Source organism: Symsagittifera roscoffensis, chromosome 7, assembly GCF_963678635.1.
Source record: "Symsagittifera roscoffensis chromosome 7, txSymRosc1.1, whole genome shotgun sequence".
Lineage (NCBI taxonomy): Eukaryota > Metazoa > Xenacoelomorpha > Acoela > Convolutidae > Symsagittifera > Symsagittifera roscoffensis.
In genome coordinates this window covers 54,085,374-54,112,011 of record NC_087068.1, presented here as the reverse complement: position 1 = coordinate 54,112,011, position 26,638 = coordinate 54,085,374, and the positions used below count along the sequence as shown (strand labels likewise).

Below are 26,638 nucleotides of genomic sequence, written 5' to 3'. Positions count from 1 at the left end.
TTGCCCATCGAGATGATTTCGTTTTAAACACAAGTCTGTGTAAATTATTTATTGCAGGGTCAAATTCAGTCAAATCAAGATTTCTGATGGGAGGCTTGGTCGCAATGCTATCTTAGGTCAGTATTTCAATGCCCATTTTGGGGGTGAAGAATGAAAATTGAGGGTAAAATTCCCACTGGTCGCTTTTTTGACTGGCTGAATTATTGGTGGGAGTGATTTGAAAGAAATAGAAGCTAATTGTTTGATTGAGTACAATTCTCAGGTGGCTAACTTTCATTCTCGAATTCTTTTCTTTCAGCCTCACTCTGAAGTTCCCTCTGAAATTCCTCCTGAATTTCTCCCGCATTGTAGCTTCATGCAGTTAACCATTCTCCTTTATTCTTATTTGGGGTAGTAGATTTCCTTCCTTTAGATATTTTTTGCCTTTTCTTATCTCTTTCGTCCTTCATTTTGCGTGTTAGTTTGATTTTCTTCAACTTAAAAAGTCACAAATTGCATGAAGTTTGAGCTTTAAAATATAAGATAATTAAAACATATATGAAAGCAAATAATTAAACGTGAATTTAATAGAAGTAAAAAAAAAATTGGCGCTCAAACCAGTTCTTTAATTCAACCGCTTCATCGCTCAATTTAACCAATTTCTCCAGCCTAATTTCTTCTGCATTTTTTACGGCTGGCAAAAGAACTGACGCCCCTCCCTAGAGGGTTTCGACCCCATCACTGCCCAAAGAGTCTCCCCCTCTTTGGTTTCATTTTACGAGATCCATTTTCGGCCGACTGGCCCTGAAATTTTTCTAAAGCGCCTTGGGTGTCCAGAACCCCTCGAGAAAATCCTAGATCTGACTCTGATTAGTCAAAACTCGAATTAAAACAAAACAAAGAAGTCTCCGTTCTGAAAAATCATCTTCTTATGGAACATTAGCTGGGTTTTTTTTCTGATTTTGAGCCCATACGTTTTCTTAAACAAATTAAAACTTCGCAGTTCGAGCTTTTTGCACTGGAACAGGCTATATATTTTTTAAAATACTATTATCACTGTTCAATCGTCAACTTTTTAAGTCCAACAACACGCGAATTTGCATAAACAAAAAACAACACTTAACAACTACTTTTTTAACTATCCGTGGAATGACATATTACAAAGGCCTACAGCAAAAATATTTTTTGATTTGATTCTATATAAGCCAACATAGTTTCTGGGGCGTAAAGTATGTCAGTGTCATCAAGCCTTGTTGGTCATAATTTTGTTTCCAAAATTCCAATAATCTTTCAAAAGACTCAGCGGATAAGTGCAAGCAGTCCTATAAAAAATATTTCTTGTATAAAAACTTATACTGTTAGTCTGAATTATGTTTAAGGAAAACATACTTTCTCTAACATACAATATTTTTGTTCTTTCCTCAAGAAAATTTTTTTAGAAGGAACTGAAAAAATATGATTCTAAGTTGGGAAAATTATAGATTTTTACTGCTAGCTATTTCAAATCGGAAGTTTCAAAATCGTACAGAAATTGTAGTGCCTGTTCTTCTGACTACTCCTAAAAATCTAAGAAGCAAGTAAGTCATTGGGTTGGCTTATTATAAAAATTCAGTCACTTCAAATCAAAACATGTGTATAACAAAATCGATCAAACTGAAAAACAGTCCCAAATGAAACGGAAAAACTCACCTGAAAAACAAGAACACGAAATTGCTTCAAAGTTGCACGAAATTTTGCGACGTTTCTATTTATTGAAAAAAAAATTGAAAAAAATCAAAATTATACAATGATTTTTATATTTAGTTTTCTCAGTTTGTGCTTTTTTTGTTGTTTTCTTTATTTTTGAAATTGGTTAAAATTGCGCTAGAGTTATGAATCAGAAATGACTCAAATAAAGCAAAACAATCTTCAATCGTACAGTTGAATTCCAGAGCTGACCTCCATGGACCAAAATGTTAATCATACAATTCCATGCACTAATTCTATGAAAAAATGCTAGTCATACAAATTTCATAGAAGTTTGTTAAAATGATGTATATGCATTTTGTACAATTTTTTGTGTTGTTTTCCATTACAAAGTTTTTGGCAATACATGGAATTTTGTGGGCTAGCAATTTCTTACAAAAAATAAACATTTACGAAAACATTACTCAGTCCTGGATATATACAAGTTGCCTTTTTTCAGTACCACTTTTTCCGAAAACGCAAAAAAACTCATTTTTTGTGTTGCATATTTTATAATAGAAAACACTTTTGGTTTGGAAAATAATAATAATGAAAATTCCATATAGAAAATAGACTAACATAGATCTTCTGCTCAATTTTCTGAACTTATAGAACTGCATAAAATTCATAAGATTAGCAATTTTATAAATAAATTGATTTGCAATTTGGATCAATTCGGGTTGGTAGCAGTGTTGATGCAATTAATCACTGCTCTAGAGAAAAACTGAAAGTTGCGCTTGATCATCGAGAAACGCAAACCAGTTTATACTGAAAAGGAGAAAGCTTTTTAAAAAATGTTTTTGCTTTGCGTATAGTTACTGAGAGGGAAATGAGATTCCCGCTTGAAAATTATTCGACTTTTTCAGGCACCTAATTTTTTAAATTTGTGTGTTTGATTTATTTGAACACAATTTGTTTTTCTAAATTTGGGTCTTTTTTAAAGTTACTTTAGGAATTTTTGTTTTTATTTAGTTCGAAGCAGTTCATTTGTACAGTCACGCATTATCTGGATTTTGTTTGCTTATGGTCTGCAAAGGCTAACCAAATAAAACATTATTTCCGCTATCACTATTAAAATACCGTTAATTTTTCTCAAAAAATTGTGGTCAGTAAACTATATTACCGATTATCCCTAAATTTGTGTGTTCGTTTTGGCGCGTTGATATTCAGATCTTCAGTGCTTCACAAGAAACTTGCATTTTTAATCATCTCAGAGTTTTCTTTTCTTTCGCTGAAAAATAATAGAATATATCCGAGGGTTTAATTTTTTCCGGATATTTTTTTTCAACGTTAAAGTTTGATACGGAGTTTTCTTATCTCATACAAGAGATGTTGATGCCTGGAGCTTAAGGTGAAAGAATTTAAGTCAATTTTTTCGGAAAGTTATGCGGGTTTGAAAATTGTCAATTTGGGATAAATTTTCAGGAATAAATTTATTTTTCTGTTGAGGCTCATATCGATTGCCTCGAACAAATTTTTTTCTGCAATCTTTTTACTCGTTTCGGCAACATTTTTTCTACATTGGATTTTTTCATATAAATTAAAAAAGAAGTAAATTTTAGCGCTGCAATTTGCAAGTTGAACTCTTGCGTTTAGGTCATAACAAAGTTTAAGCATTAATTTAAGCTGAATAATTCGGGTTAAATCTGTAGCTGCATCACTAAAAAGATAAAATAATTAATCCACTGTTTTTTTTTTGTTTAAAAGCGCCATTTTTCAGGGATTTTAAAAGAAAATTTGTGATTTGAGTGGTTTTTTCAAGATTTTGTCGACACAATTTGTATTACTTTTATTAATTGACTCTCTTAAATGAAATTCAACACCTAGCTGAATTTTTTTAAATATTGAATAACGTTTTGAGATCAAAATTTGATCCAATCAACTTTGCCAATCACAAGCATCCTAAAAATAAAAAAAACTCAAAGATAAATGTAGACACTTCTAGAGCATTCAGGAATTTGGTTTCTTGAATTTTCCCGAGCTACCTCTAATTGACGTGTGATGTGTCACTTAGTTTCTGATTTGGCGCATAAAAAGCGACTTAGTATGAAGACCGCTTTTAATACACTTCTAATCGGGTAGCATAAATCAACAATTGTCCTTGCCTGGAAATTTCATTAGTGCTTTTGCTCCACTACAACGTCGGTTTGAATTTAAGAGTGGAGCAGTTTTGAATTCATATGAAGGGAAATGGCTGCGGAAAATATCAGTCATGTCAGATTTGTCTAAAAAATGGAATTGTCTAAAAAATACTTCAAGTTGACATGTTTTGAAGGCTTACAGGAACTGCTGTCTTGTTTGTTCTTGTTTGTTTTGTGTTATTTTTGTAGTTTATATCGCTAATAGAATCAGTTACGTTACGACTAATTTGTTTTCCCACAAATAACCCACATTGGGCTTGGAAAAATTGGTTGTTTTGTGGCCTTTTAGATGAAATTATGATTGCATTTCACCTTATTTTTCTCTTTTTATAACTAGACCTTTTTTAGGCTGTGCCGGCAAAGATAAAGTCATTTTATCCGCCACATTAAATCGAGCTCAGTCGAATAAAAAATAGATGCACTTTTTTCGATCAGAATTACAAGACGTTTTTATTGCACGAATAAACAGCTTCTTCGTTCGGTGTTATATACTCTTTTCAAGTTTATTTTCCCGTTTGGATTATAAATTCAGATCACGTTTTTTCAAGTGCTACTGAGCTATCTTGGTACCAACATTGCTTCTCCATACAAAATAACAAAGAGAAGAAATTCTTCAATTTTCAACAAAAAAGTGGAAATCCTTCAAATTCCCCTGCCGTAACACATCAATTATTTTCCACAAGTTTACTAAAAGCAGATGTAAAAAATCCCACTTTGTAATTAACCTGCGCAAAACTCAAAGTATGATGACCCAAAAAATTGCTGCGGAAAATTGATATGTTCTACAAATAATGCCATTTTTGTTGAATTTTTACAGGCAGCTAATTTAAAGTATTCTTCTGCTGCCAATAATATTTATCCTCATTAATTGAAAATTTTAATGTAAAAAATATCTTTTCTTACAATATCCATCTCTTAAAAGCATCCAATTTATTTTATTTTGCTGATTTCCCCGTTCAACTTTTTTTTCTTTTAATGAGAAAAGTGAGTAAACATTTCACACCTAGTTTTGACACTTATAAGTGAGATTTAAGCTTAAAAATAAGTAAATGAAAAAAAGGAGTTATTTATAATTTAACTACTTGAATTTATGGTATATAGGAGCTTCATGGCGTTTTGAGACTTTTCTTTTTGAGGTGCTTTTGATTCAATTTTGAAGCAATAGTTAATTGCCTCCGACCACCCGCTGTGCTACGGTACGTTCCGCCGTCTTAGATGTGCCCGCTGCTCTGTGGCGTGTCCATGCAACCCGTCCCTGCTTCTGTAATTTGCCCCAATTACCTGCCTACCCTGACTCTATTCACATCGACCTTTGGCCCCGGGCTCGCGGTCCAATTCAGGGTTGCCCCTTTCAGTGTAAATTTACCCGGCCGCCCTCAATGGTCGATCTAATTCCTGTGTGAAAAGAAAAGAGTTCATTCAATTCAATTTTGACTTCAAGTAACAAATTGGAAGAAACTGCCTTGACAATAAATACCAGCAAACCCATCCTTCTATAAAAAACCACCAAAGCATCCATCATACCTACCCTATATACTAGTTCATACCTGTCTCTTGTTCCAGTTATTTGCTAAAAGAAGTACACCGCCATTTCCAACATTAAAATTTACCCATTCTTACCAATTTCTTACCATAATTCTCTCCATATTCATTCCACTTTTCTACCTTCCAAAATCTCGGCGTAAATTTGGTAAACCTTTATAAACTCAAATTACTAAAGTTTTATTTCTCGAGATTGATGCAGAATTTGGCCTTTCTTTTTCATTATTCGACCATTTCCCAGCCTTAAGCAATTTATACGCCCCTTTTAATTCACAAAAAAATCTTTTCTTTCAAGTTAGTCAATTATACGGGCAAATTTTGATTTCGAGCCTCGAAGCAAATCTAGCACAATAGGGCTGAAAGTCAGTTTTGCGAAAAAAGGCATTTTTTCCAATCTTTTCAATTTTCTTTTTGACGTCACGTAACTTTTTGCTAATGAGAAATCGACTTTTTAATATCACTTTTTTGCAACTAAATTTTCTGGAGGGAATTTAGGGTTAAAAATCTTTGCCTCCGGCTTAGTTATGGCTAATTTGGATGAAAAATCGACGCGCTTATTTCGTAGCTTGATCTAATTGCCCTTAAGTTGAAGCATATTGGGACAGATTATCGATTTTACGCACCTATTTTATGCCTATTTTATACTCTTTTCATGCATTTTATATAGCAATTTGGACGGTGCAAAGTCGGTTTAAATCGATGGCTGAAATTAACTTTTGACTATTTCCGCGGTTAGTCTTAGTTGCTCCTATCAAACCAAGGACAAATTAAGCGGTTATGGCTATTTTGCGTACTTTTTTCCACCTCGTAGGTGGCACAAAAAAAACATTTTTAAAATTGCGTTAAAAATAATTTAAACTGACTAAGAATAATAACAAGTTCCCATGACTACCTTTTGTTTCAAACTTAACAGGAAGCAATTTTCAATACTAAAATTCAAAAATTGCTCCATTTAAATATTAGCAAATTTTGGTACTTTGTTGATTTTATAAAACTTTTAAAAAATTTTATAGAAATTTTTTCTTTGAAAAAAACTTTCTCTAAGAATTTTAACTATTAAATTTTATGTTGAAATACTTTTTCTGGGAGATTTTTTTGTTGCTGATGTCAATCTTTTCATTTATTCATTCAAATATATTCAAGTAGGCATTACAAAATTAAATCATCTCGTCCATATTCATAAAACTCTGCTTATGTCCCGAAATATGACATTTTATGTGCAAAATAGGCAAAAGAAGTCACATTTTGATACTTTCAAATCATGAAAATCAAAGTTTTAGAAAAGATTTGTGAGATTGAAATCTGGTTTGAAATCTGGCATTATTTTTCGTCTTACAAGCCACTAACCCAAATTTAGTTCTGCTAATTTATTGGAGAAGCGCGCGCCGATTAACGCATGTTTTTTTTCCTCGAATAACGTTCTTGGCTTGTGTTTTTTTAACTCTCAAATTGTGATAAAAATTTTTTCAGATAACCAAAGGCCTAACCCGAAAGTTAATTATTTAAGGTTAACTAAGCTATAATTATCTTCCAAGAGCTCACGTTGTAAATTGCAGCACACGTTCGTTTTGAACCCGTAATCAATTGATTGCTGGGAACCATCCTTACCGATGCGCTGCAACGCCAATAAATGCCGATGCGCCATTAAATAGGGTTCTAAAGTATTCGAAAAGGTATCAGCGTTGGATATTATTTTTTTTGCATTAGAAAAACTATATTTCTACATGGAAGGAATAAGGGAAAACTGAGTTATGGCATGCAATTCCGAACCTCACAAATAGCTTGAATTTTGAATCGGTGATCTGGCAAAAACGCGTAGTACGAAACTTCAAAAACTATTTTACCCAGCGGGAGTCAATAAAAGTCAAGATAAGTGATAGAAAAATAATAACAGCTGTCAAATGCCCAGTTTGGACAATTTTAGGGTTAGGTTGTCTCGGATAGAAGTTCATAACAGAAAGTTTCTTAGTTGACTTTCAAAATAGTTTTTATCACCTGTATGCCAATTCAAATTGTGAAATTGTGAAACAGAAGCATACTAATTTACTCATATTTAAGTTTTAACTAAAAGAATTCCTTATTTTATAAGGTTTTATTGAAGCAAATATTATATTTGAAAACTTGAGTGTCTTAGGGTAAAATTTTATGCTGTGTCGTCTATTTCAAAATGTCAAACCAATTATTTCTTTTTCAAAAACTTGAAGACACTTCCTTTTTTTCTCATTTAATAGCTTTTTCCCTACGAAAAATTAGCAGAAAAGAATCAATAATAAAACCATCGGTTGATACATTAAGACTGGTAGGTAATTATAACGCAACGATACAAAGAAGCTAACAATATTATGGTTTTCTTTTCAGTTATCAACTAAATTTGGTGGAAAATTGACCCTGATACTAGGCTTATTGACCCGACTAGTATTAATAATCAAAAAACTATTCTTATCATTTGCGATTACTTTGTAAGTCTTATTTTCAAAATCGTTTTTCTATCGATGTTAAGTTATTTGTGTTCATGCTGAAATCAAAGTAATTTTTGGCAATAACGAGTAGTTTGTCTAGAAAACATGCAAATAACATGCAAATTTAGACCAATTTGAGATTTTTCCTTTTAATGAAAGAACAAAGGGAAAATAGTCATTTACTTATTCCGTTAAGCATTTTTGTCAAAAAATTTAAAATTCACGAGAAAGAATCACGTTTCTCTGATAATGGCAGAAAGATTAAGCGAATTTTATTCAGCCTTGCTAATACCTTTTAATACCTTTTGATTTAGAAACAAAAAAGATAAAATTTGGTGAAAAAATTTTCAGATTGATTTCGAATTCGCCGCGTACAATCTAAAGCGGAAATTAAATCTAACTCTATAATTTCATTAAAATACTTATCTTTTTTGAAGACTTTTTTAGTCAATCCATTTGCTGCTTTTTTGAGAAGACAACCTTTTTTTTGAGCAGAAGGATTTTTTGCTTTGAAAAAAAATATCGACTGAGTGGTATGTTGGTTCAGGTTTGCTTCTCTTTAGATCCATTTTAATTCCTATTATGCATATGGTCTTAATACCGAAGTCCAGAGTATAGATGACAAAACCAGACCAATTTATATCTTACTTAGTATTTGAATACCGCCCCTGAAGTAAGTACTGCTTATTCCGACTTAAGAGGATAACTCTGCATTGCATAACCCTGCGTTTCCAAAGACACCAATAAAACTCCCCCCTACTTTGGAAGATGTTCTTTGTTTCGTTCTTACGCCAATCAATATTTTGAAATTACTTGAATAATTCATCGGTCATTATTACGAGGACAAGGAACAATATGGTTAATATTCGTTTTATTAACTGAAATAAAAACAATTTTATTACTTTCGCTTTTAACCCTTCAAACCAGCCTGCGTCATAGTTCCAATATAATTAGTCAAAAAGTGAGTTCAATTTTTATACCCTTTTGCCTTCAAAATGAAAATTTATTTCGCTCTGTCAGTTCGAACGTCCAGTTAGCTGATTGTAATTTATTAATAATTTGCTAGGCTGACAGTTTTTCTAACTGGTTATAGTTAGTAGTTGATTATTACCAGACGACTTTAAATTCAATTTTGAATGTTCTTATCATCAGGGTTGGCAATCATGATACACCTGCAGTTCAAAAAGACAAATTTAAACATTTGTTTTAAATGTTACCATTTGTTAATGCAAAAATAAAAATCGTTGATTGCCTGTAATACATTCAGTGATTCGAAAATTACCTTGAATTCTTAGATTCTGCCTTAGAAATAATTTTAATCAATGGCAGAAGTACTTTGAGTATTGTATCTTAAAATCGTTTTTATAAAATTACATTAGTTTTTTGAACATGCATAACTTTAAAACACCTATTTTCTCCAGAAATTAATTGAAACTGAAATTGATTTTTTTGCCAACCCTGTAATTTGAACAGAGACGAAGAAATTAAGCAGAAATGATAGCGCATATTCTGAAAGCACTCATTTCGGTCCAGTCGGCCAATGACGGGGACTGGAATGACAGACTAAACCACAGATACTCATCCGTTCTCCTACTTGTGCTGGCCATTCTGGTGTCTACCAAACAGTATGTCGGTGAGTTGCACTTAAACTTACTCTTGCATAATTATTGCCCAACTATTAACAATATCGATGACCTTGACCAAGTTAATTGGTCAAACTAAAACATTTTAGGTTAATTAATTTTTTTTGTATACAGTTTTTACATGTGGAAATTAAATGAACAACCAAAATCCGACGTCGAAATGAGCAGTTATAGGTTAATCAACTTCGTTCAGATTCGATTACCGATATTCGGCATTAACTATAAAATTAGTAGCAAAAAATTGGAATAGACAGAAACAATCAAAAAGAGCAATCTGCCAATCTTGAGCAATTTTGCATAGAAATTTGGGTTTTTAAGCGACCTTGAGCCTATTTTGTGTCAATGAAAAGTTAGTTTTTGCGTACAAAATTTTCTGAAATAGGTCATTTGCTTTAATTTACAATTACTGTCTTTCCAAGTTTTTGCAACTATCTATATCGTTAATGCCAAATAGTCGTCAATACTCGTTTAAGTCACCAAATCTGATCGAAGTTAAGCAGCCTAAAACTGCAGTTTTTGACGTTGGATTTCAGTTTATCCCTTTTCTTTAAGTGAAGTAGTTATGTTTAAAACACAGATTAACCTAAAACTCAGTGATTTTTGACCGATTAAGTTGCTCAAAGTCACCGATATTGCCAACAACTATAACAAAATTGCTTAAACTTTTGCCAGAACTTTTATGGTACATTTTTTGCGAAATACATAACCAAAATATTACCGTAAATATGGTTCGTTTTGATTTTTTCTAGTTGCTCAAAAAACACACCCAAAATATCAAGTTAATGGAATAGAAAATTATATCAAACGAAGCCCTTTACCCAGCCCAACAGAGTTCTAGAAGAGTAAAATCCCCAAAAACCTGTATAATAGAAAAGATCATTCATTTTACAAAAAACTCAGAATCTTGGCTGGCACAAAATTTTGGAGATTTTAATTTTGTTGGCCTGTGTAAGAGGCTTTTTTTGATAATCTTTTGAATCAATTAACTTGGTAGTTTGAGTATAATTCTTGATTAACTAAAAAAATGACCCATTATTGAAGTAATATTTTGGTTTCGAGTTTTACAAAATAAATTGCACTATAATATTTTGTGGAAATTCTAAGCAAATTTCTAGCTCTCCTCTTTTTGTTTTAAATAAAATCCAATTTAAGTAACGTTTGAATTTACAATTTTTGTTTCGTTTTGTCCGAATAGTTAAAAATTTGGAAGTTATATAGGGAGTATATAACTTTCAATATTTTTGAATGGGGAAACAGGATGTCACCAACTGAGAATTCAGTGTTCAAAAACACGAGAGATATAAGCAAGAAAATCAGGCAGTTTTGGACAGTTTGAAGACGTTGATTGATCGAAAAATTTCTGTTTATTGGGAATCGTTGTCATGAGAATGACTGAACTTAGAGAGAAAGAAAGAGCTATGTAATTGGGATTTTTTAGGTGCGCGAGTAGCACCCCATCAACTCACAAATACCACAACAGAAAAGCTCGATTTGCAGTAGTTGAGCAAAAATTGTTCCAAAAAACGTCTTGCAGTATTGAGCAAAGCAGTTTTAAAGTTTTTTAAAAAACCTCTGTCTCAATTTTCAATAAAAATATCAGAAAAATTATTCGTTTTCAAGCTCTCTTTTTATTTTAAATCGAAAACTATTTCACAGACGTTACAAGGCAGTTGGATTAATCAGAGTTCTGAAAAAAGCAGTTTTGATAATCGTTGTTCTACATGAAGATATCTTTGCTCAGCGCTGAAAGATAATTTTTTTAAATCATCTTTTGCAACTCTTATTTTCTAATGATATTGATTGTGTCATCTTGAAGTTGAGTTCTATGCAAAAGTTTAGTGCGGGAAAACGTAGAAAAAAATCATAAGTGATAATTTATTGTGGCAAAATGTTTGTATTAAACAGTGATAGTATTACTGTTTTTTGAAACGTTACTCACAAAATCAATTTTTTTCTTCAGTTTTTTCTGAATCAGAGGATTTTTCTGCAGCTCTCATCAGAATTTATAGGGCTTCGAAATAAAAAACATGATTTTGTTCTACATTTTTATGTGGCATTCGATTATGTGCCGAAAAAGCATCAAAATTTAATAGCTCTTCAGACATTTTGTGATTGGATCAAATACAGCTTTAAAAATTAAGATTGAAGCAGACAATTGCATTTAAACTTTTTTTAAATGTATTTAGGTCGGGAGCCTGGTCGTCAATTTCTAAAAAAGTAGTTTTCTTTATGTCAACCAAATCGGTCAGCCGAGCTCTCCCAAAAGACTACTTTTAGCATACTTCTTCCTATGCTTAAATATCATTGTTTTTGTTTGAAAAAATATCAACAGGATCTTTTATGCACTCGTAAGGCTCGTAAAACGCAGTTAATGCACTAGTGTTGGCATAGCTATTTCTATTTTTGTCAATTGGCTCCCCAATAAAGGGATCTATCGATCTAAAAATAACGTTTTTTCTTTTATCCAGCTCCTAGCTCCAAAATTGGCACAGAAAGGACTGATTCTTTAAACTGTCAGCCGATTGAAAGAAATTCCTTGCGTCTTGTGTCAAGACCCTGCGTCACAAATTTTACTCACTTTCGGTCAATAATTGAATTTCGCAGTGCCATGCGCTAATGCACTGGGGTTTGGCGCCTCTTAACTACGGGATGTCCGACCGTCATTTCCGGAAAAAATAGGAATTCCACTTACAAAAAGAAGCTTAAATTGTAAATTTTCATTGGCGAAGGTAGACATGCTATTATATCATACAGTATATCATGGAAGTTCTTGCTATCTTTGCGTATCAAAAAGCTATTGACTAGTGAACACAAAGCTCTTGTTTTTCTGTTGTTATAGCCCTAAGTAAAAGATCGGCACAAGGGGTAGGGCGACAATTCGTAACAGGCGACAATTCGTAAGAGGCGACAATTCGTAACAAGCGCCAATTCGTAACAAGGCATTGGCAAGTAGAATACGCTTGCTCCCCGCACTGGAGTTCCATGGATAATAATCGACTATATTGTCATTTTATAGTCGGTATCTATGAAATTACAAAAATAATTGATTATAATCCATAAAAAATGGATTATAATCCATTTTTTATGCCAATATAATCCCTTATAATCGGTTACAATTATAAAAATTACTGTCTAAAAATTTCATCCAAAATTATAAAATTTGCGCTATGGAACTCTTTTAAATATACCACAAATAGAAATTGGCCGATTTCACGCGAAAATTTCTCTCGAACATTTTCAATTGATTGTATCATCAATAGACCTGAGATTGGCCGATGATTTATTGGCAGTTTTGGCAGTGGAATCCAAAACAGATTAAAACAAAATGTCAACGTGACTAAAACAACAGATCACTCTTTGGCTTGATTTTTTTGATAGTGAAAATTTCTACTTGATTAAGGAGGGTTATCTTGTAAGAATCTCTCTGTACTTTTTAGTATACGAAGCATCTGTTTGAAAATTCTTGCAATAGTCTTGCAAGATCTTGTGGGATAACCGATTTGAATGATAAGCTTTTTCTGTCTAATATCTTAAACGTTCTATTTTTGGCTTGCTGTGAACATAGGTGACCCGATCAACTGCTGGACTCCAGCCCACTTCAGTCGAGAGTGGGTGGAGTACACTAATAACATCTGCTGGATCTCAAACACCTACTACCTCCCCTTCGACGACAGTGTCCAGTCAGGGAAGAAGCTGCGACACGAAATACCCATCCGATATTACCAATGGGTAAGACTGGATTTCAAGGAACTTTTTGGAGAAACAAGAAAAAAATCATTCTGTAAAAATAAATGTGGTCGGAGCATTCTATCCTCCTTGCAGAGCAACCAACCAGTTTTGTTTAAATACTTTTTGTGTCACATGTATTATAAGCTCTTTTTACTAAGACTTTAAGTACTGTTTTACTCAATTTTTTTTAAGACAAGTGTAATAAAACTTATTTTGAAACAATTTATTAAAAACGCTAATTAAGCGTGTACTACATATGCATATGCGCTATTTCAAAAGATGCAAAAACTAATTAAAAAGAAAAGCCAGTTGATGTGCAACTGGCACACAGTTTTCAGGCTGTGTGCACCCATCTGTCTTTTATTTTGTAGAAATTAATTACTTTCTATGAATATGACGTCACGAGTGTCTGAAATTTTTAAAAACCTATTATATTTTTTCTTGACATTTTTTTTATTAGTTCTTTTCTATCCAAAGGGCTTCAAACGATACATGACTCGATTTCATCTTATTTTTCTATGGGTTCTGTATTAAAACTAAAAAAAAACACGCCTCTGAATTCAATTTTCTCCAAGCTGTGCATTATAACAAAACTTTGGCGCCATGATGAAAATGGACTAAAATTACGCCTTTTTTGATAGTAAAGACCATATATAGGGGTTTTCAAAAAGTGAGCGAAGGAATTATAGAGCAAATTCCTGGAAAACTAACGTTTTGTTTTTTTCCCGAGCCGAAATTCAATCCATATCTTTTTCTAGTTTTTATACAATTCTTCTGGATTGGTGATTTATTCCAAATAATGCACCCAAAAAGCACAAGTCAGACAATTTTTTTGTTGAAAATCAAATAAAAATAGAAAAAAGTCAGCTTAAACGCTTGTGTTACATGAAGCCAGTTCACCGAAAGACAGTAATTGGGCTTTCCTGATAGACTGTCAAATGTATCTCAGCCGAAATCTGGTTACCTTAATTAGGTTTATTTTCAACATTTTAATGCCAATTCACATCCTTTTTTTAAATCCGTAATACATACGAGCACAAATCGGGGATCAGTTTAACTATCCCCCTTTTGGTTTTTAGTAGCAAACTGCCACCCCTATAATGAAATAGTTCAACGGTCAAACATATACGATTTTGTACCTAGTAATAAACCGAAAAGGGAAAATAATTAAAGATATCCCAATTAATTGTGTGTATAAGAAATCTGCAACTGATACTTTTTGATAAGAAAATGAAAAAATAACGACTGCTTTTTTTATTTAAAATGACTCGACGATGCAAATTCCATTACTTCTTCTCTTACAGTTTCGTTTTTAATGTGAAACTTCGTAAGGCCAACCTCCCCTTGTTGATTAAGGGAGGTTATCTTTCAAGATCTTTCAAGAATTTTGCAAGATTCTTTTTTAAGACGATACATCTCTCGGAAAGTTTTGAAAGATTCTTGCAAGGTTTGAAAGATAACCTCCTTTAGAGAAAACCTGGTTACAGCAAGAGGTTTAACGATTTGATTTTTTTTTTGGAAAAACAGCTTTACACACAAAGACAACCTATAGCGTGCGTGTAGAAAGTGTAGTAGTATCATTTAGATTTTTAAACATATCAACGAAAGAGAAAAGAGAAAATTATAACCGCATTAGAAGATGAAGATAATTGTTTATAGTAATTTTGTGATTACAACATAAAAAATATCTTAAGCTAATGGACTCTATTGATCAAAATATTTTACATAAACAACGAAAAGATAAATCATAGCCACCAGAGTCGCGAAGCTAGATGAATTGTTACAATAAAAAAAAATTCTGCAAATCTGAATTCCCAATGCATGAATAATAACCACAAGCTGAAAATTTTTTTTTACGAAAGCTGAAAAAAGAACATATAATTGAACATTTTAAAAACTTCTTCAACTTATTTTTTTATCCAAACATAAACTCAGAACTCTTTTTGTGACCGTAGTCAAATTGGATCTCCATAGTGTTTTTCTGGCGCTCAGAATAAGTTTTTAGGCTACTATTGAAAAATTTCCAGAATAGGCTTTATTGCAAGATCTTGCAACAGTATATCTTGCAAAATAACCTCACTCTTGCGAGAACTTGCAAAGTAACCTCAATCTTGCAAGCTCTTGCAAGATAACCCTCACTTGCAAGAATCTTGCAAGATAACCTTCCTTATTCTACAACGGTTTTCAGCTTTCTTTAATGTAGATTCCTCAGTTGGTACAAAATTTGTTTATGGGCACACAATAAATTTGTCTTTTATAGGGGTCATGTTCGTTTCTAGGCAGGCGTGGGAGGGCTAAAACCTTGGAATTTGTTAAAATATAAACTAATTTTAAGTCATTTGTTTTATGTGAAATTTAAAATGAATGAACTACTATTTTGGTATGTGCTATAATAATATAACTACATTGTTGTGGCGGTCAATTAAATTTACTATTATCCCCCCTCCCCTCTCTCCCCTCACCTATCAATCAATCTCCGATTGCGTCTCCTCCATTTCTTCTTGCTCTTTTTTCTTTTAAGACAACCCTTTTTTTGTACATGGGGACTGGCAACCCTAATTAGGAAGGAAATCGAGACATCCAACGGGTCACCAAATTTCCTCTCATATGGGTCGACAAGGCTAATCTTGCTCTCCCCATCCCCGACCAAATTAGTTTTGCTTTTTAAAACTGAGCTCAATTGTTTTAAAAAAATTTAGCATAATTTTTTTTAATGTAGCATAATTGAAAGACCAATTTTAACAAGCTTAACTCGAGATGTCGTTTTGCACGATCAAAAGCTAAATAGATATATATCCTAGGGCTTGTTGGCGGCAACTACAGGCCAAGGAGGGGGGGGGGGCATTTTAAGCAGCAGCGGTCGAATAAAAAGGCAATTTTAGCCCTGAAAATCACTTGGGGATTTTAAATTAGGACCACGACGGGTTTTCAGGGTTTTCAGTCCGTATCAATTGAGGGGTAATTGAGAGGGGCGAATTAGCAGCAGTATTCTATGTCAACTGAAAATGCTCAACTAAGCGAAAGTAAATTGAATCGAAATTCTCTAACGGAAGAAGGAAATTCGAATTATTCATACCGGATAGATAATTCAGTTCCAGGCATAACAGTTCCCGCCTCAAATTCATCTTTCTTTGCCGAATCGATGGTAAACTTACTAGCTTATCAGCTTTTCACTTACCTTTATGCATTTTGTGTGAGCTCTAGAATGTTTTTTTATTCTTTCCTAAATTAGCTTGCTGATGCGTTGCGTTTTGGTAGGACCCGTTGGTTAAATCACGTGATATTAGGAAATTAAATAGAAGTTTTTCCCATTAAAGCACCCCCCTCCCCCTACTTAAAAACAATAAATTATAGCCCCGCCAATTTTTGATTCTACTATTGTGGCCGTGTAGAGGCTAACTTTAGCTTGGGGCTATTATAAGAAAGAGCTGCAAATCAGTATAGTTATATCCTGGCATTTAAATTCTATTCATTTCGTTTCTTTGGTGGTTTTCTAATCAAATGATGGGTCGTCATTTGATGGGCATTTAAATGAAGATTGACCACCTTAGCGTGGGATAAATTGACCCAAATTGTTCGGCAAAGCGTGAACTAATTTTCACATTCAAAACCTTTCGTTTTTCACAAAATTTGAAAGAATCGAGTTCATGTCTTCATGTTGTGCTAATTATGTGCTTCGAGGCAGATAAAATTTCAGCTGGTCGTTAAAAATTATCTAAAGAATGAAAATCAAAAAAAAATCTACAATATTTTTATACTCGCAAACTTTGTTCTGAACAACTGACTGTTTCTTATTCTAAAAGGACCCTTTTTCCCAAGAAACCTTTGCATCTCGTTTTTTTTAAAATGTAAAATGCTATCTAGCTCCTTGCTTTTCTCTTTTTTGATAAAACACCAGATAGCATCAATAATTTTTCCGCTTATCTACATTTTAAGTCGCTATCTTTTCGTATATAAAATGTTTCTTAAGCAACTCTGTTGCTGATTTTAGATTGAAATCGATCCTCTATAGCTGAAAGCGATTGGGGAAAAAGTCATTCAAGCTATTTTTATGCCTTTGGCATCTACTGTTGAAGTAGATAAGTAATTGGTTGGACACCATTTGAAGTGACATTGAGAGCCCTTAGATTGAATTTAAAACCGCAGATGCATTTGTTAAAATTCACGGACTCGAACAATTATGAAATTAGAGACTTCTAGCCCAAATCTATCTACCTTTTGCCTAAATAAGGAGCGTTTTTTCACTTTGCATTTCGAACTGAATATAATCAAAGAAGTTTTCACCGATAAATTGTAGTAAAACTTTGACTTTTTGAGAGCTTATAATTTTTTTTTATAAATGTGGTTACTACGAATCGCAATGGAGCTATCATAAGGCTACTACAAGAGTGTCTAACAATAGCCCATTTTTGTACTTTTTCACAAACTTTTAAAATGAGTTATTTTGTTGAGCGAAGCTCTTTTCTGCTACTCAAGGTTGATTTTTTTCTGCTACTTCAAGGTTGATTTTTTTTCTGCTACTCAAGGTTGAATTTTCACGTAGTACCACTATTGCAGCCGCCGAGAGTTCGGTCTGGCTGTGGTACATCTGAAGCAAAAAGTCAAGTGAGAGCTGGTCCTCACATACTATCCCAGCCATGAATGGGAATGGAACACTAGAGCTGACCTTATCAAAGTGAACGTCTTTCCATTATGCTAAATGCCTTCAAACAAATTGAGAAATTCGTATGCTCAGCTTCCACCGTGCACAGCAAAGTTTAATTTTCTTTTTCTGTCATATTAGAGTAAAAGATAAAAATCAATTCTGAATTCATTATCTTTTTGGAAGATCTATTTGAGAAAAAAAGTTCTTTTCTTACCATTCGTAACTCAAAAACTTCTTAAAACATTTTTTTTTTAATTTTGTTTTGGAAAACTTGGTAATAGAACGTTAAAAAATTGGTTTGAAGCAACATTTCAACGCCAAAGAAGTAAATTTGTGTTTTGCTATAGCAAAATTCCTAAAATAACCAACTTACATGGTTTAGCTACAGCTGTCTAGAGAAGTCAAAAAATATTCTGTTCTTTTCGCGTACCTTGAATTCAAATTCAAGCATGGTTCTGCCAAACTTACAAGTAATACAAAAAAAAATCTTTTCTTCAAACGTTTATTTTTTTCGACTTTCGATGAAGGTGATAGAGTGTTTGTGCACGTGGTGTTTTGTCTCCAAAGCAATTTTGATTTTTTAATTAGGCATTTTTGAAGAGAATTTGACATAAACTTGAAAATTTGAAAATTTCTAAAAGCGAGCAATTTTGTGAGCTTATTATTATTTTTTTAAAAACTTTTTACTTCTGATTTTTTTTCGGAAATTTGTGAGGTTGAAAATTGCCAATTTGGCTAATTTGTGACACTCAAATGCGCGAAATGTTTCATGCTATTTAATCTGCTCATAAATTGCTCCAAACTGAATTTAGGCAAGATAGTTAGTGTAATTAACCCGTTACTAGACGCTAAGAACATTTTTGTTGTGCTTGGTATAGCGTATGAGGAGAAGTTCTTATTCTTACTGTTAACAATACATCAATGGAATTTAATTTCCATCGTCATTAGAACTTACACAAGTGTTTGTCTAAACATCATATTAAACGCCTGGTATTTAATAACTTGTCTTTCGATTTCAGTACATTTTTGGCTTTTTCTAAAAGCAGCATCATTGACCAGGGTAGCATTTTTGTTCATTTTGCCTGTCCGCTGATATTTGTAGGACAATTTTTTATGTCTCATACGCCCAAAATTTATAATCAAAAAAGTTGCGCAATGGTATGAAACAATTTGAATTGTTTTATGGCATTCGCAAAATCCAACCTTTTTTGGTCACTCTTAAAATCCATAGGACATTTTGTTTTGAAAGTTTTGATGGAAATCTGTTTCTTTTTCTGATTTTAGCGTTAATTATAAGGCTCTGTTATAAAACATAGAAAAAACCCGGGTTACATCAAATTGGTTTGGAACGATTATAAAACATTATTCAATATACGAACATAAAAAGTCAAAAATGGCAAAAAAAAACTTTTTTAAATTTAATTTCAAGATTTTTGGAACACTTGTATGCAGCAATATTTGCCAATGTGAAATGATATTTCTCTTGACATTTTTGAAGATGATATCTGCGATAACCTGCGAGATACGAAAGCTGAGAAAAATAGATGAATATTTGATCTGTCAAAACTGTCATAGGATATCTGAAATAAAGTAATTGAATGCTTTTTTGAAGAAACAATTTGCAGCTTCTTTGATGAGCAAAGCAACATCAAAAAGGTCACCAAAATTTTTTTCTATCTATGGCAAGAACTATCGGTTCATCAATTTTGAGTAATTCAGATTTTTCTAAATAAAAAATTGAATTTAGGTTGAAAAATTATGGATTTTTGTTTTCATATTACGACTTCACTTGTTCAAAATAACGGCATAGAAGACTTTTTTCTTAAAGTTTATCAAAATTGCAGGTCATTGGCAAACTGAATTATATTCTTTTTTCAACTATTTTTAGACATTTTCTGAAAAAAAAATACATTGATTTTGCTAAATTACAGCCTTATTTAGTAATTTTAAAGACTTCGAGCAAACTAATCATTGTTTGATTTTTTGATCTGATATCATCCATGACCCGATATTTAATCATTCGCCAGTATAAAAGCGGATTCTCATTCGTAGCCTAAGATTTTAGTCTCTCTTTCTTGTCAAAGAAAAAAGAAAAACATTAAAAGGAGCGCCAAACAACCCTTTGTTTGAACAGAAACCGTTTTGACCGCATTAAATACACAAATCTTTGTTTGCATTTTATTCAATTGAAAATATACTCGTAGTTTATTTGACCTCGTATAGTATATTGGGAGACAAAAAACCTGGAGATTAAAAGTTCTTTTGTAGTCCAAAATACTCTTCTGATGATCTTAAAATCAAAACACCAGGCATATATTTGCGCAAAAAAATACAAGCATGCTACTGCCATATGTTTATTGTTTTTGTATTTTTGTATTTACATATTTTTCATACGTCATCAAATGTTTTTGCTCATTTTTTTTAGTGCAGAAGAAATTTTTTTGGTCCATGATGTAACTTACTATGAGCTGGTTATTAAATGTAAAAAAGACTGATTGTCTTTGGGGGAAGCCCCTAAATGTTTCGACGGCCATTAATTTTCATTTTTATTATGCAAATTAAGCAAAAGAAATGAGGAAAACCACGACTGAAGATATGATCATAATATTATTCATTTTGTAAAAGTCTAAATTTTTGAAGTCGAGCTTAATATTTTTGCTTTTCACTGACCATAAACTAAGAAATTAAAACTTCATTTCAATGCGATTTAAGCAAGTAAATGACTAAACTATTGTTTTTATAACGCTAGATAAGCTAATGTGCAAAGCATGCTTGCTTGCCGCTGTCCTTTTTTAAACGCAAAAAGAAGCATTTTTTTACAATCAATAATGTGGTTAATTTTCCTGAGGCACAAAAACAGCCGGCTATCATTTTTATGATTTTTTGTCTAGCAAATTTAGTTTTTGGGCGGACCATTCGGACATTTATAAGCTTTCTTCAGACCGTTCAGCTAAAATGTTTTACAAATTTGGGCGATTTTAAAATCGAGACATTTAAACCATTGGACAGACATTTCAGTGGTTTTGATTTCATAGACCTTTCAAATAAGCAAGACTGCTGGTAAAATTTATTCATGTGCATTTTGCTACTCGCTTCGAATGTCGAATAATGGTGTAGCGAAGCGTCGCAAAACAAGCGTTCGCTGCCTGCTAATTCCGAGTGAGTTTGACATCTGTTTGACATTTGTCTGTGTATACCATTTGAAGTTGGGTTACTTCTCACTTATATTTCGTTAAAACTATTTTAATCGTCAAATCACTACAAGATCAATCGTGTTTTTTGGACGGAAAGTATCAAAATCGGTTTGATTAAACTGTCTGTGTTCGAAATATTGCGGAACTGATTCGATTTGCGTACAGCAGTTAAAAGCTACTTATTTGAGGCATTTATCTTGTATTTAGCTGAATGAGTTTTTATCATTCAAACTCTTGGTACATGCTATGAATACAAAACTGAAAACAAGACTGGTCGTATCAGGGCAAAACCTTGAGTGTTCATGTTTTAGTAGCTTTTTGTAATGAGAAATAAAAGTTTTGGAAAATTATGTTTTTTTTGGAAATCTTCTACCATTTGCAATTTCAAGAACACAGCGACAGACTTCGTTTATACTAACAAATCAATTTGACCAAATAGCTGTCCTCAATCATATTGCAGAGATTTATCTGCTAGATTAGCTCACCGCTTACTTATTAAGAGACCGCAATCTATCGCTCGTTAATTATCCAAATTTTTCAAACCCCCATAACTTAACGAAAAAATATATCAGGTGAAATACTACTTGAATCATTAATATTTTTCAGATTAATGAAAATTTTTGTGAAAACTGATAGTTGCAAAGTCGGTATTGGACAAAAAAAACGCAACAAAGAATGCATTTTCGCTGTTTTCATATTCTGAAAACAAAATTCCTTATGAGTATTTCAACTGACGTTTAACTTGACAGAAGTAGCTACCGGTGGAAAAAAAAACAGACAAGTTTTTTCAAGTTTTTCCTAGTTTACCGTCTCCTCTACGCAATTTCAAACACAGTTGTTTCGCCTATTATTGCGTAATTTGGATCAGTTAGCTAGCCCGAATTGAATCTAAAAAAAAGTTTGAGGCGGATCAATTCACAACAGAAATTACACGATAAAAGATCATTATAAACATCAAGCTAATTAGTTATCCCAGATTAGCCGAGTTAGCCCATAAATTAATTGAAAAAAATGTCATAGAGCATCATTTTGGACTTTAAAACATTTCATCTAAAATGCTTTCATATAAAAACAGCAATTACATAAAACATTTAAAAACAATTTCTTTTTAGTTGTGAAACATAAAAATCTCGTATTCAAAACCCGTTCCAGAATATTTGTTGATTCTGCCTGTATGTTTTAAAATGAAACCAAGAAATCTTGATTGCAAATGCAAAGTGCAGGTGATTCGACAAAGAGAGCTGTTAAAAAGAATACGGAGAAACGAAAATAAAAGAATTTTTTTTTTCAAAAATGAGTTGTAGATTATTTTTCTATTTTTCTCCACCGTTTTTTTGTTATCAGTCTTGGAAACAAACGAGCACCCAGAATAACAATTGCTTGAACAAAGCACAAACAAATTGGAAGGAGGTCTTTTAATTCAGTGTCGTTCACGTGATGAAAATTATTGTGAAAACGTAAAATTTGTTGACTAATTTTTCTCAACAATGCTTTTTTGGAATTGAATTTTTATTGTAAATTTTAATTACTTTTTATCTTTTTAGAGGGCGTTTTGAGCTGCTTTTATACAGGTGAAAAAATTTTTCAGGTCATGATTTTGTCCCACTTTATAATATGGTTGGAGCAATAAAATTATTAGGTTGCGTTTTAATTAGATGTAAACATTGCTTATTGCAACTAGGAAGTTGATATAATTGGTTTTAAAAAATACATTTTCTTGCCACCAAAAGTTTGGGTCTTTTTCACGTAATTTTGATAGTTCAAAGAAATTTCGTATTTGAATCTAGGCTCCAGATCGAAAATCATTGCGTTGCGTGGGGTATGTGTTTTCTTTCAACACAATTTGACTACCTCCAAGAAATCTCAAAGGGGACATTTGTGACAAAAAAACAGCTGCTTTCACTTAATTATTTGAAAAAATCAAAAACATGTTAATTTCGAACATTGAAAACGCAGAAAAACTATGTACTCGGGTGCGGTAAAATTTTTTCTTGGCAAATTCAGGTAGCAGAAACAATCTTCGGAATGGGTTGACTGGTATATCATATTAAAGCCCTTTCAGTAGTGAATCGAACAATAATGAAAATTTTTCAAGAAAATTTTCCTGTGTCCAGAAAAGTTGGTTTAATTTCAGACCAATTACGAGCCATTAAAGTGAACAACTATAATGATAGAAACGTTGTTAAATTTGTCATTGAGGCTAAAACACTTATTTTTATGAAAACTATTTTGGAATTTTGGAAGCTTCATTTTGCGCTTCTCCAGCAAAAAAAGATATCAAAAAAACTTCAAAATTCTCTGTGAAATTTTTTTTTTCTGGTTGTTTTTCTTCATCTTATGTTTGTTATTCTTTTTTTTGAAGATAACTCTTACCGCTGTGCCTAATTTATTAGAATCTACGTGTGTATACAGTTTTTCATCACATCACGTATAACAAACAAAACAAATTTGAAGAACTGAGAAAGTCAAAGAACTTTGTTTTTGTACTTTTTCATGAATGTTGTCGGAACATTCTGTGCTCTAAATGCACGCCAACCGGCTATCCTTTTTGTTCCGACCATTTGAAAAATCGAGAAGACTTTTTTTAATTTAAGGTGTGTTTTAGTTATTTTTTGGTTTTCCATGCAAATGAGGTACCACAAAATCACGACATCGGAAAGGTCCTGATATATTATATTAAAACCTTTTCAATCGTGATTTTGAAAAATCTTTCTCAGTGTCGAAAAAAATTTTCTTGATTTTTGGTCCAATTTTGAGCGGATAAAGCAAGCCATCAAGCTTATTTATGCTTAATTTATGCCGCTTACGATAGCCTATTTAGACCTAATTTAGCTTTACTCAAGTCAATTACTTTTTGGATTTTGTCTACGCCATTTTGAGAATCAAGAACTGCAAAAAAAATTAATTTTTCAGCACAGAAAAATTGAAAAGTTTTTAATTCGGTTTGTCATTGTTTTCTTTTGTTAGTTTTTTTTCTTAAAAAAACTTTTGTGTTTTTTTTTGTGAAAGCATTAATATCTTTATATAATCACTCTGCTTGTTCTGTCCAAATCCTAAAAAAAAACCTTATCTTTTTTTTTACTTTTTGCTTAGGTGCCAATCCTTCTGGCCATGCAAGGCGTCTTCTTCTATCTTCCAAGAACAATCTGGCGGGGCATTTGCATCTCAACCGGCCTGGACATCGACAAAATAGTAAACACAGCCTCCACATTCGAATCAGTGCTAAATCCAGACTTGTGGACTAAGACAGTCAAATATCTGGCCAAACACTTTGACCGATACTTCGACAGTCAGCGAGACGTCGGCTTAGGATTCTTCGGCCATTTGCGCGTTACTCTTTCTAGAATATTCTGCGTTATCTCGAAACGCTACGGCAACTATCTTTGTTTACTTTACTTGTTTATCAAAGTCTTGTACATTATCAACATCTTCGGCCAGTTGTTTTTCCTGGGCGAGTGGCTGGGTGCTGGATACCACTCGTATGGTCTGGAAGTACTCAGCGACATTCTCAACCGACGAGACTGGACCGACAAATCCCGTTTTGCCCGAATCACTTTGTGTGATTTCAAAATTAGAACAATTGGTTTGTTATGCACAGAAAAATGCACAGAAAAGTGCATCCCTTGTTTTTTTCATAAGATTCTTTTTTAGCATTAAAATGAAACGCAAAAGCAAACCTGAGTACCTAGTTGCTGTGCAAGTAGAACAGAAATGTTGCATGCAACTTTTCTTTTCTCTCCCCATAATACTTGAGATGATCATTCTCACAGCTCTAAATTGTGTCTCGATTTTTTTTTCTCAATATCAAATATACAACGAGGAGGACCCTAATATGTCTGTGCTATTCTAAATAAATAGCATCTCGGATCTCAGTCCCGCCAAATTGGAGCAAAAAGACTTCGTTCAGGCTTCAAAAATTGTTAAAATCCATAACGAATATTTATCGTTTTCTATCATTTGATTTACATCCAGTTTTTAGTCCTATCTACATTTATATGACAAGTGAATACTCAACTTGCAAACCTTGCAAAAAAAATTCAAAAATGTATTGAAAACAGGTTGATTGGTTGAGCTCTTAGAGCATAGATTGAACATCGTTTCCCTAATCGATCAAGGGAGGCTATCTTGCAAGATCTTGCAAATCATGCTAGATTCTTCTAAAGACGATGCATCTCTTTAAGAACGTTGCAAGATTCTTGCAAGATCTTGCTAGATAACCTCCTTTGAAGTCAAATTTTTAAAGCAGTATCTTTAAAGATATGATTTTTCGTGAGAAAAAAAAACAGCTTTAAACGCTAAGACAACCTACAGCGTTTGTAAAGGAAGTGTAGTGGCAACATTTACATACATAAACAAATCAGCAGAAAATACCAAAAGAAAAATATTACCGCATAATATATGAACATGACAAAGTATCGTAAATATATGCAAACACAACATTCAAAATATCTCGAGCTAATTGACTCATTAACAATATACATGATTTTGCATGATTTTTGCATGAATCTTGCTTGGTTTTGCAAGATCTTGCGAGATAGCCTGCCTTGATCGATAAGGGAAATGATCATTCAATACTCGAACAATTGTCATAAACAACAACAAATTAAGTTTCAACTACTAAAGTTGCAAAGCTAGATGAAAAATTCAAAAAAAAACATCAAACTGTGTTTTCGGAAACCCTAATTCGTAATGCATGAACTATAACTACAACCTGATACTTTTACTTATTACGAAAGCGGGAAAATAAGCATATAAATGAACAACTCTAAAACATGGTCAACCTAATTTTTTTTATCCGAACCCTAACTCAAACTCTTTGGGACCGTAATCGAATTGGATCTCTATAAGTGTTTTTCTTGCGCTCCAAGTATTTTTTCGTAAAATTTTTTTAAAGTAGTTCTTCTTGCAAGATAACCCTCATTTGCAAAAATCTTACAAGATTTGCAGGATAACTTTTCGTGCTTAAGTAGGATTATTTCAATCATTCAATCAGCAAGGCGGCGCTGCTCGATTGATTCTTAAATGTCTAATTGAAAAAGTTTCAGCGTTTCTTCCCAAAAAGCTTCCTTTCACAGTTTGAGACATTTCACATCACCCTGCTCCGAATTTTCCCGAAAACATCTATATATTATCATCTTAAGCAAGTGCCAACAACCAACTAGTGATTTAGAAATTACAACATTGACTTTTGAATAATTCGAAAAAAAAGTTTGGAAGACTTAAAGGGTTGATTTTTTAACATCTGAGCACTATTTTCTGATTAATTGGTTAACGAAAATCTTCTACAATTTTGTTCTTTAAAAAAATACATTCAAAGAAACTCGATAAATTTGATTGAACGAGAAATTAATTTTGTTTTGCAATTTTTTTTGATCAAAGATAAAAACTAACAGTTCCAAACTTCATCTTAAAAACCACTGAAAATATTTTTTTCACTTAACTTTCTCGTCTTAACGAAAAGACTACACTCAAATTGATGAAACAGCTTGAGCTGGCGTATTTTCAAAGCTGATTGTAGACAAATCCCAAATAAATTTTAGGTCTGGGGCAAAAATCCAATATATCAAACATCCGAACTTAT

The 26,638-nt window shown here is 32.7% G+C and overlaps 1 protein-coding gene across 5 annotated transcripts in view; it reads left to right on the top strand.

Moving 5' to 3' along the window:
• The first annotated feature begins 276 nt into the window (after positions 1-276).
• Positions 277-26,638, top strand: part of LOC134850941 (innexin unc-9-like) — a 37,092-nt gene continuing 10,730 nt past the window's right edge. Inside the window, exons 1-6 of one of the 5 annotated variants that reach the window (XM_063866768.1) lie at positions 277-456; positions 4,982-5,681; positions 8,410-8,999; positions 9,320-9,479; positions 13,055-13,218; positions 24,151-24,640. In XM_063866768.1, the coding sequence (XP_063722838.1) occupies positions 9,341-9,479; positions 13,055-13,218; positions 24,151-24,640 (793 nt within the window). In that variant the 5' untranslated portion in view covers positions 277-456; positions 4,982-5,681; positions 8,410-8,999; positions 9,320-9,340. Of the gene's footprint in view, positions 485-3,773; positions 5,682-8,409; positions 9,000-9,319; positions 9,480-13,054; positions 13,219-24,150; positions 24,641-26,638 lie in introns of those variants that run through there. The other 4 variants (XM_063866769.1, XM_063866770.1, XM_063866771.1 and 1 more) reach the window with 4 other exon arrangements.